Source organism: Genypterus blacodes, unplaced genomic scaffold (genome assembly GCF_046128005.1).
Source record: "Genypterus blacodes isolate CSIRO-AG114 ecotype Tasmania unplaced genomic scaffold, CSIRO-AGI_Gbla_v1 ptg000044l_1, whole genome shotgun sequence".
Classification (NCBI taxonomy): domain Eukaryota; kingdom Metazoa; phylum Chordata; class Actinopteri; order Ophidiiformes; family Ophidiidae; genus Genypterus; species Genypterus blacodes.
This window is the reverse complement of record NW_027466857.1, coordinates 2,816,613-2,835,783: the sequence shown is the minus strand read 5'-3', so window position 1 is coordinate 2,835,783 and position 19,171 is coordinate 2,816,613. Positions and strand designations below refer to the sequence as shown.

The 19,171-nt window shown below is 42.8% G+C and overlaps 1 protein-coding gene across 2 annotated transcripts in view; it reads left to right on the top strand.

Moving 5' to 3' along the window:
* Positions 1-445: 445 nt before the first annotated feature.
* Positions 446-19,171, top strand: part of afg2a (AAA ATPase AFG2A) — a 102,015-nt gene continuing 83,289 nt past the window's right edge. The window contains exons 1-10 of one of the 2 annotated variants that reach the window (XM_076149193.1): positions 446-681; positions 2,652-2,770; positions 2,932-3,089; positions 3,402-3,460; positions 3,798-4,454; positions 4,956-5,085; positions 5,396-5,452; positions 5,551-5,674; positions 6,798-6,899; positions 7,020-7,173. In XM_076149193.1, coding sequence (XP_076005308.1) covers positions 507-681; positions 2,652-2,770; positions 2,932-3,089; positions 3,402-3,460; positions 3,798-4,454; positions 4,956-5,085; positions 5,396-5,452; positions 5,551-5,674; positions 6,798-6,899; positions 7,020-7,173 — 1,735 coding nt within the window. In that variant the 5' untranslated portion in view covers positions 446-506. Of the gene's footprint in view, positions 682-2,648; positions 2,771-2,931; positions 3,090-3,401; positions 3,461-3,797; positions 4,455-4,955; positions 5,086-5,395; positions 5,453-5,550; positions 5,675-6,797; positions 6,900-7,019; positions 7,174-19,171 lie in introns of both variants that reach the window. The other variant, XM_076149192.1, reaches the window with a different exon arrangement.

Sequence of the window (19,171 nt, the reverse complement as noted above, 5' to 3'; positions counted from 1 at the left end):
CACAGTCTCCTGGCGAAAAGAACCTTGTGAATACTAACAGGTGAAGGAAGAGTAACACCTGGAAAAAACACTCAAAACCCTATATGATGTGTTTTGCTATGCCGACTAGAGGAGTGCAACCTAGTGTTGATGGTCATAGCTTTAAGTATGATACATAAATTATCTATGTTGTCAAATAACGTAGTAGAGCTTTAATTGCAAGATTTCAAAAGAGAGATTCGCGTTACATTTTCCTCAACACAGGGGAATGGAACAATAATTAAGGCAAGTAAGCTATATGTTCCTAAATGTGATATTTTCTACTGAAAAATTCTAATTTAATTTGATTTGATACATTTCTTACAGTTTATCTTTCTTTTTATTTAAAGCTGTCGTAAAGACTACGCTAAATATCACCGTTTATACGGTAATGGGGCGGGGCTAAACTTTAAACCAGGAAGTTCTCTGCACCGCTCCGTGTTTACACATGTTTACACCTTCACGTGCTGAAGACTTTGATTGATAAGATGTCCTCAAAGAAAAACAAAAGCAAATCGAAAAGAGCGAACGAAGTAGAAAGCTCTCCTGGACTGAAGGAAGATTCAGATAATTCAGCAAACCTGCAAACATCAGGACACGATGGAGGAAGCTGCAAAAACACAAACAGCAACTCGTTCACTGTCACGGATTTCATTGAGAAAGGTAAGTCTTTGGTAAATAAACCAATCACGTTTACACACTTTTACCAGCTGTGCATGTGTACATTATATGAGTTGTGTCATCTGTAGTTTCATTGTCCTTGCTATAAAGTTGAAAAGTTTGGTCCTGATGCCAAGGTGATGCTGTTACAGAAGAATGCAGGAGAACGCCCACCTAAACTATGACATCACAAGCTTTTCTATGCATTATCATGTTTAGGGTGTGTTTTAGTATGTGGGAGTCGCTGTAGGTGTGGTTTGAAGGTGATGTGTTGATTGTCTTGGTGTCTGGTTTCCCTATTATTAAGTTGTTTATATGATGACAGTGTAATTGTGTCAGCGGATAAAGGGTGAAAACACACCAAATTCAAAAAGACCACAATCCTGTTGGGCAGATCTAATAGGTGCAGATGGGAACAAAAAGTTCATTCATTGTACCTCATTCCTCATTCATTCACATTGTCATTACACCCACATGCCTACCAAACGTGGTGTATCTGTGTGAGTGCCCACAACATACACTATTGAGCACTATTGAGCCACCAGTACAAACCCAGATGTGTGGTTTTGATACAAAGTAGGGCTCCCCACTGCTTTTTTGTGAGCTTTTTTGCATGTCAAGCACCTCAAATATCATCATCTCTCACTACCAGTTTTCTCTGCATATCATGTAATAGATGATATTGCCATGTCAACACCATTGAAGATATAAAAAATTCCATCGCAATATAGTTTCATGACCATGATGAGTTTTTGGTACAACTCCAATGAACTGTCTAAGAGGAGTATTTCAAACTTTCAAACCCTATAAAATCCAAAATACCCTACTTCCTATTCCAAATGTAAAACGTGTTCATCTCCATTTGGACCACATGTAAACAAAATGTTGTGTATGTGGGTGAACCTCAGGCCAGGCTGAGGTCTAAGATTATTAGACAGTAAAGTAAAGATCACTGCTTCTGATGTTTGTGCCAAATTTTGAGAGTTTCTGTGGATGAACCTAATTTGAATTTGGACCAGTTCCAGCCAGAAGGGGCTCTGAAGAGTAAAACAGCTCTAAACAGCATCCTAGCATCGTTGTGTGAGGTTGAGTTTTTAAGCCCATATTTGGTGAACCTTGTAAGATCAATTCTTTTTGCATGCCCGTGCCACAGACACAGGCTTGTGTGCACTGAATTGTCCTGTGATGCTAGGATGTGTCCATTCTGTCTCATCATGTTGATCATGTTTGTATTAATAAATTAAGTTTTTGCAGTTTTTTCATGTTTTCATATAATCAGTATGCTCTTTGAAGACACCTCGGCCTCTGGAAACTTGTAATTGGCATGTGTCAGCACTTTTTGACAGTAAACCATACAAAATCACTAGATGATGAACCTCTTTGATTGAACCCTGTGCTTAGGTGGATTTACTATTGTCAGGACAGTTATCTGTTCAATGCAGCATGTCAGTAAAGTTACTTTCAGGTACAAACTGGTGTTCAAATGTAGACAAACCCACACCAAAAATTAAAACAAAATTAAAACTTTTCATTACAAGTCAGCTGACAAGAACTAAATCTAACTCAACAATTAATTGGGGGTGGCAGTGGCTCAATTGGGGGCGGCAGTAGCTCAGTCCATAGGGGACTCAGCGGGGAACTGGAGAGTTGTCGGTTTAAGTCCTCGTCTGGACCAAGAAAGTGCACTGGCAGGGTGCAAGACAAATTTCAAGTTGTGATAAACATTTTGAATTGCATGTGACCTGACAAGTAAAGTATCTTATCTTAATACATATACCATTTTCTTATCATGTTATAGGTTTGTTAACATCAGAACTGTGTGCGAATAATGTTTTTGTTCAGGACTAGTTAATAAAAGGCTATGATTTCTTCTCATCATTAAGAGAAACCTTTTTGCATTTGACTTTGCATGGATAGACCAAATTTGCCCATCTGATTAAACTTCATGTTTGTCTGCTTTCTTTTTTCAGCAGATGACAAAACTCCAAAAAGTTGCCGACCTTATTTAGCCCAAATGAGTCTCAATTCAATGAAGGCAGCCAACGCATGCATAGGGAGACCAGTCCTGCTGACGAGCTCCACAGGACAAGAGGTATCTATTCTATTGAATTGTCCCCTCTTCAGTGTGTTGCTCAGTAATATTATTATTAAAGTCACGGGTGGATGTTCAGGTACAGCAAAGTTTCCTTTAGTTTCCGTTACTTTGGCACTGGATGGTAATCTGTCTCGTTTTGTTTTTGTCTGTGTCACCAGGTGTGTTTAGGTTGGCCTGTCGTCACCTTTCCTAGCGGGAGAGTCGGCCTGCAAAAATCTGCTCAGAAAAACCTGAGAGTGAAACAGGGGGACAGGGTGATGGTGCAGTCGCTTACAGGACCCGTGCTTCAGGCTGCGGAGGTGGTTCTCTCGACCAGGTACTGTGTGTGAGTGAGGCGGGACAGTCGAGTAGAACACACAGGAAATGGCTTGAGCAGAGACGTTTACACATGCTGGATTTGGTTTGGCTTCAACCATGTCAGTGCTGGGATGTTAAAAACTCACTCAAATATGAAACATATTCTGTATCTTTCAAAGCTCTTCTATGATCTATCTGATGGAGCTAGGACTTAATTTTATGTTCAAGTAAAGGCTGCCATCTCCTGGCCAATTATTGTTATTACAATTCAAATGTCAATTCTAGTCAGTGAATAATATTTGATTCTCCACTACATTTTATTGTCATTTAGGTCAAAAGATGACACACTAGAAACGGAGGAGTTCAAGAACTACTTTCTACGATCTTTGGGTAAGTCATTTTTGGGAAGGGCACAACTTTATGTTGAGTTATTTTTGTTCTCTTTGTGCAGTACCTTTGCGCAGCTTTCTGCATCCAGTTAACAATAAATTATTTAATTTATAGGCACAAATATGAGATCTATACATCCTTTTCGAGCTTGTGTTGGACTGAATGGGATACCCGATTTTCTCTGTTTTTGCCACTTTGTATTACAAGATATCGTCGTGTTCATGCACTTCAGACCACTGCAGACCAAATTGTGTACTTGGCTTCCCTGAGTGAATTTAATGCGATGTAATCAGTATAAGTAACTCTCCTCCTGCTGGTTTTGTCTTTTTTGTGACAGTTGGGAACATCATTCTTCCAGGAAACGTCCTCTCCCTGTCTTACTTCGGTCGGTCTTGCAGTCTGCGAGTAGAGGCCATAAGCGGGGAGGACGGTGTCATCCTCCAGAGACCAGATCCTCCACCAGAAATGGTGTCTGAGGCAGAGGAGTCTTCTTTAGGGAGCTCCATGTTTGGAACTTCAGCTGACCTCTCCCTGCAGCTCAGCCTGCTCACTGTGGATGACAATGATGGCGGAATACCAGGCACGCCTGGAGAGCCTGGTCCTGCAGCCAGCACCCCACACCGTATTCCTCACATACCTTCTCCCTTATCCCCATATACTCCCTTCACTCCTACCTACAACTCCCAGGATCCTCCTGCAGAGTCAGAGGAGAATACTGTAAGCCTGGACAGTTCGCTCAGCCTAGAAGTGGTTGAGAAAATCCCCACAGCTCCCCCTAGTGGTGCACTAAGTACTGACACCTTCTACTGCCTCTCCAGCTCCACTAAAGTCAGTTTAAAAGACAGACATGGACGAAACCAGGAGGATCCAGATGCTGAAACAAGAAGGTCAAAGGTCACATACAGTATGATTGGCGGGCTCAGCAGCCAGTTGGATGTCATCAGAGAAACAATTGAATTACCTCTGAAACATCCTGAGCTGTTCTCCAACTACGGTAGGTGGATCATGTGATGCAATGTGTATGATATGAATTATATCTATAAAGAGATTTCTCTATCTGAATGTTGCAGTGACTGTTAAATAGTAAGTAATTAGTAGTTGCATAGTATATTGTCACTTGCAGTGTTAATTATGTGTGTTAGGGATGAAGGATAGAATGTATTGACATTAACATGAAATATTAAATTCACCACAGCAGAAGTGCATCAATCAGAATACAAGTCCATATTCATTTAACATTTGCTTCTGCTCTCAATACTTAAGTACACTTATCATAAAAAAAAGACTTTTGATTTAGATCAAACATAAAATTACCATTAGATGTTAGGATTATATAATTTATTTGTTACGACACTATTATGTCTTTTTTATGCAACCACTGCCACCAAGTTATGTTACATGTGTACACAACTATAAATTAGATGCTGAATTAGAGCAAATGTGTTAAGAGTTTTCCATCAAGCTCAAACATTTCTGTGTAAACCGTGTTGGTCAGGGATCCCGCCCCCTCGTGGAGTTCTGCTGTATGGCCCGCCAGGCACAGGGAAGACCATGATTGGTCGAGCCATAGCCAATGAAGTCGGAGCTCACATGACTGTTATCAACGGCCCGGAGATCATGAGCAAGTATGGTCTTATTAAGAAATTAAATGATTTTGGTCTGGCTGTATCATTTGTGGTCCTGGTAATGATGAAGATGACACACTATAGTCCAGAATGTACTTATTCATAATATTGCAAAGCTTTAATCAGGAATCAAACCTCAGCTTTTGCAGCTTTGACCACACACCCCCAACTAATTTATATTATACTATAGAAACCAGGGAAAATAACAGAAAGTGTAATATATCCCATTTTAGATTCTCTAGTCTGAACTATGTGTCAGATCTGAAGTTGCAACATAAATGAGTCTCAGTGCTGTTTGATATCTTTGCAGGTTCTACGGTGAAACAGAAGCCAGGCTGAGGCAAATCTTCACTGAAGCTTCTCAGAGGTAAAAGTGTAAATGCAGATAGTTGTTACTGATTCATGCAATAACACACTCAGCACTATATGATCTGTAATTGTCACACATTGGCAATTGTTTGACAGGCAGCCTGCGATCATCTTTATCGACGAGTTGGATGCTCTGTGCCCAAAGCGAGAGGGAGCGCAGAACGAGGTGGAGAAACGAGTCGTTGCCTCTCTTCTCACTCTGATGGATGGGATTGGTTCAGTAAGTGCTGCTTGTATCGGTCAATCCCTGGTATCCCCAATTAGGTTAATACACTAACTGCAGTAGTGAGGCACTCCGCTTCATTATGGTTAGAACGTCAGAGATATTTAATATTCACAATTCAGGTCCTCACTCTAAACAGGTTTTTACCTTTGTTGAGATTTTTTGTCTAGATGTCAATGGTTCATTTTAGTTGTTTCATGTGTTAGACAAAGCTTCACTTCTCCTTATTCGACTCACAAGCACTCTGGTGACATGTGTGACTTCAGCATCTGGCTGTTTGTATAAGAATATGGCTCTGTGAGAATATGTTCTCATTGGAAATGCAGATTGAGTCATGCAGAAACCATCCCTGCATGTTGGACGCCCTTCAGACACTGTGGGTTGTATCTCTGGGGTGTTGTATGTCTGTTAAGCATTCGCTCAGAGGCTGATGAGAAAGATGGGACTCGCTGAACTCAGATTCCTCTGCTCCCCCCAATGGGAGCCTGGGAAACCAATCACCAAAGGTCACCACGACCTGCCAATTTGGCCAAACTTTATTTGCAAAATGCATCTCCATCTCTCTGGGAGGACAAGAGCCTCGTTTGGTTTGGTGATATTGGACAGATACAGCAACTCCCTGCCTGCTCCCTGCTCCTCCTGCCTGTTTTCCAGACCAAAGTATCCAAGGTCATCAGCACTGATTGGTTGGCCTTTGTGGAATGTGGGAAAGCACTTCCTGCTCCTCAGCATTCTTGCTTTCACTGTAATTTATTTGTGTTTCACTGCTCCCCGCAGTATTAAAGGGTGGAAAGACATCATTTCTGCTCTAGCAGGCAGACCACCCTGAGAAAGGAGTTTAGCACCAAACCTGAGTCAAAACGTAACTCTGCTCATGGTCATGTTTTCATTACCCAGTCCTGTGGGCCTTTTGAAACCTTTGTACTTTACTGCATTGTTTGCATTGCAGCTTAAAACGAAATGGAATGGCATCCTGGCATATGAAAAGTCACATAATGACATCTTACAAGTGCAAAACCTTCCACAGTATGTTCATAAAAGCACAGTGTCACAAGACTTGATAACTAACCAGATTTACCTTTGGAACATTAAAGCATGTCGTCTTTTGTGTCCTTTTAAGGAGGGTCACTCGGGTCAGCTGTTGGTCCTAGGAGCCACAAACCGACCCCATGCCCTCGACCCTGCCGTGCGCCGGCCAGGACGCTTTGACAAGGAGATTGAGGTGGGTAGCGGTATTCCTGAGTTGTTGTTGTCTTTGTTTTGTTGACAAACTTTTTAGGTCCTACAGCATCTAATTTAGCCGTAGAATAAATGCTCTGTTTTATTGATTTCATTGCGACAGGTTGGAGTTCCCAGTGCGGCAGAGCGTGCAGATATCCTGCAGAAGCAGCTGAGCTCGGTGCCATGCAGCGCCGCCACGGAGGAGGTGACTCAGTTAGCGGACGCTGCTCATGGATACGTAGGAGCAGACCTCGCCGCTGTGTGCAAAGAGGCAGGCAAGTAAACACTGTTCTCACTGTCTGACTGGAACGGTATCTAAATACTGAAAGTTTTCAAATCAAAATAGCACAAAGCCCATTTGGTAAGGGCGCTCTTCTCTTCCCCCTCCTCTGGTGCAAGACATCCTAGCAAACCAACAAATTGTGAAAACATATTCTAGGATTATTACAGATATTTGTTGAAAGTATTGTATATCACAACTCGTAGCTTTTTCAGGAATATTATACAATCCACATTTCCAAGGTAACCAGGGTCTAAATTTCATCCCTGGTGTGTAATTGTCAGAAAGAAAGTCTCCCAGCATCTCCTTGCCTGAGGAGCCATTGGAGTGGAGTTTGCAGTGGTGAAAATCAATGATTGATAAAACACAAGTTTGTTAGTGGGATTGTTCCCCATTATTCCTGAACTGGCTGAAAAGCCTTCGTTGAGCGCTAAGTTTCTTTGGAAGGTTCCGGATGATACAATAGCTGTAGGTAGCCACAGAATATAGACTTGGATTTTTCTGGAAGCTGTTAAATATTGGGTCCTTGAAATTTTTTCATAGGTAATTGTAAAGCCACAAAATCTGCTTTGTAAACATATATTTGGATCTCATGTGCAACTTGGCAAAACTAAATCCTGACTGAAAGCGAATGAAACCAATATGAACGTTCATAGATGCTCAGAGCAGCACCGGCAATTCAAAAATGTCTCCCGTTTGCACTCTCCAAAACCAACGAGATTTGGAAACCAAACACAAAATAGCACACGGCAGCTGCGTCTTTAATGCTCCTCGTCTTTTAGCGGTTTCGTCAGATTTGTGGTCTCGGACATCCAACTGGCAAACGAAGGTCGTACGCATAACAAAGTGTTATTGAGTTTTAGGTATATCATGGTTGATGCTTATTGTCTTCCGAACAAAGACTTGACCCCACCTCAGCTTGCTGCGATCATACAGAACTATGCCCAGACCACAGGTTTTTACCCAGATTTCTCTCCCTCTCTCTTTTTAAGGAGTTGTTGTGATGTTTCATTGGAGTGTGTTACATGCCTGCAGCCCCTCTGAACACAGGGGGTCAACTGTCCTTTTGATATTTGCCGAAGAGGAAGTCGGGATTTTTTTGTGGTATTCTGATCCCAGTCAGAGAAAACCACTGAAACCACCACTTGTTATGAAATCCCCTCGCCCCTCACCCCTAACGCTACAAACCAATCCACCTCACACGGAAAGACTTCGCCAGGACCAGGATATTGGCCTATGTACGCTTCTCTCTATCTCTCTCCCTCTCTCGCTCTCTCTCTCTCTCTCTCCCCCCCTTATGTGTTTGTGACCCCCATATGCCTCCTGGGTGGTCTCATTGCCTGGGGTACGTGGCGTATTGCATTTCCAGCTGAGGAGGGATCTGGGGCTGCTGTGCGGAAGCACTCCGACGAACAGCGTGATTTACTGTCCGCAGAGGGCCAGACGTGACTGGCAGTGTTTTCAGAGAAACCTCTCCGCGGCCCAGAGGGAGACAACAACCCCTCTTGAACTCCCCCCCAACTCCTTTTGACTCGGCTTGCTTCCCCCAAAAATCTCCAAACCCAAATCACTACACAAACACAGGCCCTCACAAGTACGCCACAGGAAAACTAACCGCCCCGCAATACTCTTAATGCTTCTTTCTCTCTCTCTTTCCTCCTGTCTTTACATGCATTACCTCAATTTAAGGCATTAACTTAATACAGCTATTAAGGTTTGGCAATCATGTGACAAATCCCCACCGACAAACACATCTGGTACCTTCATAATGGAAATCTGTCTTTATGCAAATATCTTTAACTGAAAACTTCTGAAATGAGTCGTTGCTCAGAGCACAACAAACATTTTCTGGGCTTTGGATTTTGGATCTTGCAACTCTGTCACCAGGGTTATGGCTCAAACAATCAGTGTGGCAGTTTTTCACAACATGCCCCTTATACTGTGTGATTGCAGCATACTGGTAGATCTCGCTATTGCATTACTGCTGAGGTGAGCGGTGTGTTGTGTATGCGTGTGTGTGTGTGTGTGTGTGTGTGTGTGTATGTGCACAGGCTACATTTAAGATAAACATGAATTTGACTGTTTCAAATTGTTCCTTTGCTATACCAAATTTGGCGGAACGACCAAAGAGTGCTTGTGACACACACACAGACACACACACATACAAAGAGTGAGAGGCTGATGTCACACACACAGATTTACCCCCTTAAACAGCATATGGAAAGCAACACATACACACTGTGCATATGTGTGTGTTCCTAACAGATCGGAGAGTAAGGCTATTGAAATCATTTCTCTCCCTTTGGGGAAGGGGAAAGAAAGGATGACAAGGCCAAATGGTGCTTTCCCCTGTGTGTTGTGCGAGCGTGTTTGTGTGCGCATATGAACGGATGGAAATCTTGATGTCATTAAGAAAGTTTTTGTTTGTCCATTTCGAGTCTCACTGAACCCCAGAAACAACTTCTTGATGACAGATGTGTTATATAATCTGCATTTAATTGCCGCTGATCACAGCCTCGGCAGTTTGAAAGTAATGTAATGCAAGAACGCACTCATGCCGCTTCTATTAAAGCCTGTTTCATCCAGGTCACCTCAAATCCCTTTTAAGCCCTCACTGAGCTCGCTAAATATTAAGAAAACGTGCACTTTAAATAGTGCACACTGACCGAGGGAATCCAGGTTCAACGCCTTGATCCCTTAATGAAAGGAAGGATTTCTAGGAAATGTATCTGATTATTAAGAAGGATTTGTTTTACAGACTTTGATCAGGTTTATGGGGCACCAAATACACTATATAGCTGCAGTGGTGAAAGAAAGTATTGGAAACTCTTTTCCTAGGCTTTCAAAGCTAATTATGCACAAATAGTTTTACAACTTTTTCCTCCTCTTGTTTAGTAGAGGAGGATTTCCAATTTTCACACGTAAAGATGTTTTTAAACAGAAGTTGATTTAATAGAGCAATGAATTATATTTTTGATACAACAAGAGAGTCAGTTTAGGTTACAGACATGATAACAGCACCTGTTTTTGACTTATTCTGTCAAATTGACTTTGTGTTTGTTTGCAATAAAACATACTAAATTCAGAGAGCTAGAGAGAGCTGATGAAAAATCAAAAATTGCAGTTCATCATTGTCGGCATGTCGGCATTTGGTGATATTATATATTGGCCTCATGTGTTAAGTGTAACAACAGGATATGCTGTTTTTGATTCATCTGTTTCCTAAAAGACAAACTACAGGTCATTGTGTTTTCACATTCAAAGGAGCGGATAACAGCAGTTATCTTAAAATAAAATCTCTTTGTAGGGAAGGTAAGGGAAGTTATTTTATAGAAGCTTGTGAATTCAAAATGCGTTATGTAAGACATAACATAAAACATTTCAAAGAGGAAGAGGACATCATAATACATTCTTGTTTAATGTAAACACAAAAGTTATAAGGAGAATGAATGAAGTTATTCAAAGAAAAAGCACTAAAATGAGAAATCACTCAAAGCCACACAAGGGAAAGGACAGGAGAGTTCCTTATATACATTTAAAAAGGCTACATCTGAGATTAAAGGAAGTTACGGTATAATAATAGGAATTAAAGCTCAATCATGACCATGAAGTGGAACCCAAAAAACACAACACTCTGAAGCAGAAGTAGAACAAAGATAATCTGAATACAGAGACATTTAAGAATGATGGAACAAATACTTTATAACATTCAAACTCTTCACTGCATAATTCCTTCTCAACTGGGACAGCAGGGAGGATGGAGACTTTAAACAAGGACCTCTAGTGGACAAATGGTAAACTGCTCATTTGGTAAAGACACCTCAACTGTAAAGCAGCTCAACAGCCCAGAACACAGAGATCAGCTAAGCTTCAGCCAGCATTTAAGAACAATTTTTCTCCATTTTGGTATCAAAGCACACATTTTCGATACTCAAACTTCTTAAAACAAATAAAGCAGATCCGTCTGTCTGTCCCTACTGGGCTCATGGATGCTGACCTTCAATCACGCTGCTCCTCCTTTGAACTGTCTCAGTCACTGTGGCTGATGCAGACATGGCTTTCATCATAGTTTCATACACTCCGACAGATTTATGTACACATTAAAACGATGTGCTGCTCTGTGTTAGTCACAGCAGGAAAAACCGTACAAGCCGCATGCCGGTAACTTGACTTATAAACATTTTTCTGACAGTGTTTCTGTTGTATCTGATCTAAATCCTCGTCACATTGTCCCGATGGCGCCTTATGTCAGACATGTGTCAGTGTGTATGCTGTTACTGCGAAAGGTGATAAAGATGTACGTACAGATGTGGCCTTGTCCAGGGTAGTGCAGATACTTTTGAAAACCTAGTTAATGTCTGGAAACTACCTCCTTCTCTGTCTATTGCTGTCTGGCTGCATTCAACACGGGATTCCTAGTGTTAGCTTCGCCATGCCGTGTGTGTGTGTGTGTGTGTGTGTGTGTGTGTGTGTGTGTGTGTGTGTGTGTGTGTGTGTGTGTGTGTGTGTGTGTGTGTGTGTGTGTGTGTGTGTGTGTGTGTGTGTGTGTGTGTGTGTGTGTGTGTGTGTGTGTGTGTGTGTGTGTGTGATTGCCTTGTTAACGATCAAATAAATGGTCGAGTCAGGCTTTCCATGATCCCACAATGGATATCAGGGCCCGTGTCTGCCATATTGTATATACAGCCCCGATTGTGCAGCAGGTCAGCATACTGGGTTCTGTTTGCTTCTGTCCGTGTGGGCGACCATTTTGAAATGCAGTCGGGCCTCAGGTGATGTCAGGTGATGTTCGAAAAAGCTCCCACATCCCCGTGGATAGGCAGGCGTCTTGAGATTTATTCACTCAGGAAAGTGTATTTGGTTTTCAGCGGTCAAAGATGCTGGCTTTGTTTGGACAGGAGGCCTAAAAAGATCTCAAATTGATCTGTGGTAGTTGTGGACCGGGGTCCTAGATCGGGGGCCCCAGGATGTTGCCATGGAGCATTTGCACAACTGATGAACATTGCGTGAAACCAAAAACCTCCAACCTCCAGCAAACACAACAACAAGCCTCTGTCTTCGGACTTTGGTGCTTGGGCCTCACTATGAGATTCTTAGTAAGGGTGTGTAAGGAGGATATATAAGTGATTTAAAATATGAAGACACAGGCAACAACATGTGTGAAGACAGTTTTGTGTGTTTTGTACTCTTTACCCAGGATCCCATTACATTACATTACATTACATTACGAGCATTTGGCAGACGCTTTTATCCAAAGCGACTTACATTACAATACCACCCTACGCAGAGGGGGGAGCAATTGAGGGTTCGGTGCCTTGCTCAGGGGCACCTTGGCAGGGACTCGAACCGGCGACCCTCCAGTTCCCAAGCGGAAGCTCTACCCACTGAGCTACTGCCTCCCTTTGCTGTAACCACAGAGGTGTGGTTTTTTTCCTGATCTTATTTTCGCCAAAACGCTATATTGAACCCTGTTCCGAGTTGAACCCAGATTACAAAACAGCTTTCCATAACCGAATCCCTCTAGGTGTTTTGTGTGGTATTGGAACCCGTCGTGCGGTCTCACGGAGCCTCGCAGATTCCGGGCGTCTCTCTGTCGTCCTGTTGCCGTTCAACTGATCCTGGTGCGAGCAGATGACTCATTTCCACAGTCTAAACAGTGTAAATTGTGTGTGTGAGTGTGCATGCCGTGTGTATGTGTGCGTGTGCGTGCTTGTTTGGTTTGTGCCACATCCGGACACACTGTTTACAAGCCTCTCTAAACAGGGGGAAGCCCACTGGAACAAAAAGGGCCAGTAAAACTGATTATGGGGAATAATAAACACACAACTCTGCACAGTGTCAGCTGAAAGCTTTCTGGTTTACCGTTATTTGACGGCGAAGATCAGGCTCCATATTTAACATCCATTTCTCCAACTTAGTCTAAACGGCCTAAATGATTTACTTTGGAAATGAGCAAAGTGATTTGGCTAACACGCTTAGTGAACCTAAATATTCACTACTCGAGTCCAACTATCGATCTTCCCAGCAGACGAGGGAAGAGGGAAGAGCGGTCAGTCTATGGGGAATGAGGATCACGCAGGGAAAATGGTGGCAAAATGAGCCACGTTTCGTCTGGCACACATCAATTTTGCTTTGGAAGACATGAATGGGCCAAACAGGAAAAAAAAAAAAATGCTTGATGATGTTTACAGCAGCAGCCTGTCCATATAAAGCACTTTTCCCCACTCCTCTGTCCTTTTAAAGACACTTTCGGAATTCCAGGACAGGTCACATAAATATCAGTGGGATCAGCATGTGAAGTTTATTTGAGGCCTCTGTTTATAAAAATCCGGAAATGTTCGCCTTTTACTCTTTAACCTCAGCACTTACCTTTATCCAGTGACAACTTTGTGTGTGTGTGTGTGTGTGTGTGTGTGTGTGTGTGTGTGTGTGTGTGTGTGTGTGTGTGTGTGTGTGTGTGTGTGTGTGTGTGTGTGTGTGTGTGTGTGTGTGTGTGTGTGTGTCTACTCTGTAGCATGTATGTATTTGTCTGCGTATATGTGTGGACATTTATATGTGTGCACACTTTCCACACATATTTGTCTTTGTTAGCTGTTCATCTGTCTGTGTGTGTGTGTGGGTGTGGGTGTGTGTGTGTGTCTACTCTGTAGCATGTATGTATTTGTCTGCGTATATGTGTGGACATTTATATGTGTGCACACTTTCCACACATATTTGTCTTTGTTAGCTGTTCATCTGTGTGTGTGTGTGTGTGTGTGTGTGTGTGTGTGTGTGTGTGTGTGTGTGTGTGTGTGTGTGTGTGTGTGTTTAAGAGCACATATTATTGCAGTGTTTCAGCTCTGGGAACAGATGTTAGCTATTGTAAATACAGGTGCAAAGAGTGTTCCGGAAGCCCCGGCGAGTAATGAAAACGTTCCTGTTTTCTTGTACGGGCGTAATGCTGAAAGTATTTCACAATTCATCTGAGGACAGCGTCACTGGAGAGCTGCAGCGCTCGCGGGTGTTCAGTGTAGCGCTGCACAACACAGCACACACTCCTGCCTCTTCCCTGTTGATATGTGGAATGCACTGTTGAAGTGCAGATGGGCTTCTCTGACACACCTTCCTCCGCTCTGTGGGTGATGATTTGCTGTCTCTCACAATGGAGCTCTGTCAAGTTTCCCTTTTGATGTCTTCTGTTGGAACTTTTAATCTCAACACGCTTCCTACAAATGTTTCCCTCTCTGAAGGTTTAGGAAAATCCCAGGTGTTGCGATTGACCTGCAGTAGTCTGAAAACCCTCCACATTTTTGTCAGGAACTAAATGTGAATGATCAAATTATAAGATGTTCATGCTTTCATAGCACAAAGACAGTTTTCCGTCCTGTTAATCTTCATTAGCCTCACAGCTGCATTGCATTTCCTCAAGATGCAATTGTCACCTGACTAGCACACAATCTAGACGGGGGTCAGTAGCAGTCGTTGATAAAATAATTAATATTAATGAAATGAAAAGGATAAAACAGTATAGGGGTGTACAGAAACACAACAGGCCCGCTTTGGCAAAATTAGCCACCAATAACAGCGCTCATCACTAAGCTGTCAGCTAATACTCAGCATTTAACTGTATAAACGACCTTTTAAACATAAAGTTAGCATAATGAAAGTGTCAGGAGCAGCAAAATCACGTCTGAACTCACTGTTTGCAGACTGGCTACACTCACATCTCTTAACGTGCTTTACATAAGTGGTATCAAGGAGCACCTGTAGCAGATTGGGAGATAGCTAGCCTAGGAAAAGGCTCTTGCTCTACAGTTTTGGAGAACAAACCACAATCATTGCAGTGCAGAGTTTGGTGTATGAAACACTTTTGTTTTTGCTATAAGCTATAAGCAAAAATCCGAAAAAATAATTGAAAATCTACAAACCTGACGTCAGACTCTCTGCGGTGGTTTGAAAGCACAAAGAGGAGAATTTCCGGTTTTCTGATTTTGGTAACCTGATGTATTTCATCTGAGCAGATTACAAGAAATAATGTTTTGAAACTTATATTGTGTGCTAGCAAGTCTGAATACTGGCTAAAGCGAGGATACTGCACCGCATCCGTCAGGTCAAACGTCAAAAGAAGTAGCATTACTGTTTAGAGAGCTGCACAGTTGGTAGGTTGGCCCATGTCAAAACAAAGTTTTTAAATGCACATACATTTTATACTAAACACATAAAGGTCAGCTGTTTTAATGACTGCACTTTCACAATGGTCCCTAACTGGAACGTGCAGGTTTACCAAGCGGTAGTGATGCCATTTTTGTTTGCTCCTCAGGACAAACGTGTTGCAATTTGGAAGGATGGACTTCCTCACGAGCCCCCACAGAGCATCATAGGAGCATAATTACCCCAGTATGCCACAGCTGCACTACCGCTAACATAATTTGGAGCTCACGTCACACTATATACATTATATATTCCAGTTAATCACAGCTTGTTACCTTTTTGTTACAAAATCTACATAAGTTGTTGCAGACCTTTTTAAAATGCTTCAGCAGTAGCCTGTGTAAGTATTTTTTGTCTCATTTGCATCCATTGTGATTTGGAAAATTGATTAATGTTATCAACCCAACCTCCAGATCTTTCAGATTAAGTGTGGGCTGCCTGACGATGCCTCATATCCTCCCAAAGCTCATTTGTTTTCACTCAAACTGCTATGAGAAATCACATGTCCACTGATGGCCGCTGCTTCAAAGTTTGTCCCTCTACTGTAAAGACTTCAAATGTGTTGCCATCGCATGTTGAAGCATCTGTGAGAATAATGGTTTGTATTCAGGGACTTGCTTCTCAAGGGCTAATTTGGTGCGAGGGTCAGCGGAGGTGACCCCTAAAGAGAAGACCTTGATTTAGGGGAAGGTCTGTTGTGGACTCGCTTAATTAAGACCATCCCTTGCTGAAAAGCCACAAATAACCATTTTGTTCTCTTCTCTCCTCTCCCCGGCCAATTTCAGCTCTGTGAAAGAAGTTCTTCCCTCTCCACCGTACCGAGTTTGTGCCCCGGTGTGATGTTTTGCAAATGTGCATTCTTGTACATTTAGAGGGGCCCCCTTATTCTCAATTCCCACTAGATCGCTGGTGAATTTGCAGCATTCTGGAAAGGCAAAGTCCAAGCGAGAACGAGGAAAAAGAGTCCACATAAGGTTCAGATTAAATTCTGTTGTGTTGCCTCTTTTTTCCCCCTCCTCCCTTCCCATCGGATGTTTTCATAACTAAGCCAAATGTGTGGTTGGACCCCGCCAAGATTAGTCAAGAGAGAGAGAATCCCTAAAGCAAAATGTTCAAGTCACATCACCGAATTGAGTTTCCGCTGCCCTCCGGCCATCCAGGCTGGATTCAGAGCTCTGTGGCTTATGAACCTCCACTTCCCCCTCTGGTCAGGCGGTTTCTTTTGCGAGGCTTGTCATTATTGCTGGCAGCACGCTAGATTCACTGTAGGATGGTTTGAGGTGATTCAGAGTGAAACTTTTATTAAACATTTATCTACTGCATCCCCCGGGCTCCATGCAGCCATATTTGCCCTTTAAGTCTGTTTTTATTAAACTCAAAAGTTTCATGCTTACAGGAATTGAGCTGCTGCGTTGACAGAGAAGTCAAGAAGTTTCCACCCTAATTAAGTATCATATCTCAAATCTGTAGAAGGAATATTTGACTGAAAAAGATTATATTGCTAATATATACAGTAGATATCTTTGACATTTTTAAAACATGTTTGAGATTATTTCAGCATTAGCATTAAACTGGATGTTCTGTGCTTTATTTGTTATATTTTATCATAACAAGTAGGAAGTATGTGTTAAACATTATCAAAGTCGCAGTTCATGCCTGTATAAATGTATTCCTTAAGACAAAGGTCCTGAACTGCCCTGAAAGCTTTGTGTTCAGGTTAGTAATCCAGTTTCTGTCATGTTGCTGCTGGTCTGGGTTGAATTGTACCAAGCTGTACCTGGTCTGCAGTCTGCTCCATTTCCACTACACTCTGGAAATCTGGTCTCCACCCTTAATGGCGGTGTGATGACAGTGCACTTACAGTATTGGCTCAAACGTTGCATCATTGCAACCATAGAGATGCCACGTTTAAAAGACTGGACATTTATAGCAAATCTGTTTTAAACACTTTTTAAAACTCTGATCTGAACTGTTAACACCAATGAAGTATTGGAACTGGATTGTGGAGGAGGTCCAGGCACAAGCACAAGAAGTTCATAAAAGAAAATTGCAGAAGCAGACCATAGTGATAGTAGCGTACTGATTTTAAAAGATGTGAGCTTTCTCAACGATAGCTGAACACAGTTTTCCTGCCCGGTTCCATCTCATGGCTGTGGCCTTCCACCTTCACGGGGACAAGATGTTGGTGGTTTTAGGGTTATGACATATGGTGTAATATGGCTGCTGCCCCCCTCCCCACCTCACCTCCTTCCACTCCCCTGCTTCCCTCCACATCCTGCCCTCCGCTGCCTTGTCCCTTCCACTCGGACCAGATGTTTTTGTGCGGCGCCGGTGCGAAGCGTTAATGCAGAAGAAGAGGAAGGACTGAGGCAGCAGCCAGGTGGATGGATGGGATGTTTTGGACCTCTGGGGATGAAGAGGTGGATGGAGCGAGACAGTGGCAGCGGTGGAAGCACTCAAAGCCTTTACCAAAGTCAAAGTCACAATAGGACAATGGAAATTCCGTTTTAGCAGTAGAATGTGTGCTCAGTGTATAAAAGAGCAAGAGTTGAAATTACTGTAGTTCCAATTGAAGGAACGTTGGTGTTTTCAAATGAGCTGAAGTTAGAAAGGAATAAAAGACAGAAGGACAGATAGAAGGAAAGAAGGAAGCCAAAGCAAAGGGAAGATGGAGCAATGTAATGGAGGTTGAAACAAGGAGGGAAGGACAGAAGGCAGAAGGATTCAGGAAAAGAAAGCAGTAACTCGTCAACAACTATGGACACTATATGTGGAATACAATTTGAAATCTTTTAAAGTGGAGATGTTCAAGTAAGTAGTGGTAATAGTTCAAACCTGCACTTAAACACAGTTACTCTCTGTATCTGCTGAGCAAATGAACCAAAAAGAGATGTACACGGGGAAGTGGGACAGACAAGATGAACCTTCTTGCATTAATTGTGTTTCTCATTCTCTGCATCTCTCTCTCTCTCTCGCTCTTGCTCTCCCTCTCCCTCCGTCCCCTTCTGTCCCCTGCTTCGTTCTGGAAAATATAAACAGGATGCAGTCTTGTCTGATCGTAAATCCCCTCTCGTCTGCTCTCTGGCCCCCGGCCCTGGCCCACGTCCGTTCCCCTCCAGCCTACCCTCCCACCCATTCCCCCCCCACCCCCCTTTAGCTCAGAAGAGGAAGCTAAGCGTTGACGTGTGTGTCTCCGTGATGCTTGCACATGTGCACGGAGAAGAGTTGTACGTCTAATATATAGTGTTACCAGCTCTGCGTTTGGAAACATGGTCGTGTGGTGGTTGTGTACCTACTAATCATTGCCCACGCTTAGTGTGTAATTCACTCCTACAGGACCTGTCCTCCCACCTGCATGGCCTGAATCTACACAGCTGGCCTCAAGCTGATGGCACACATGGCATTTGCATCGTTTTAGCAATACTCATTTGGCTTTTTCACACGTACTTTGCCACCTGTTTACAATTGATCGGCTGCAGTATCGCAACCAGATCTAGCCCAGAAGACCTCCCTTGTTTTCCCTCTGTAATTGGTGGTAAGTGTAAGTGGAGTGGGCCGAAAAATGAAAATGAGGATCCCCTGCTCGTATAACAGCTGCTCTCAGCGAGGTTGTAGAATTTTTTTTCCGTGAATTCTGTTGACCAAACTAATGCAAAGACTCGGGTCGGATCCCCGGTAGAGGCGCTTCCAGGTTGGCCATGTGTGTCGCAACAAACGCTTGTGGCTGTGCTTATGAACAAGTAAGCAAGTTTTCAGAAACTCAAGAACTTTCATTTTGCACCAAGGAACCAGGATCCAATGTTATC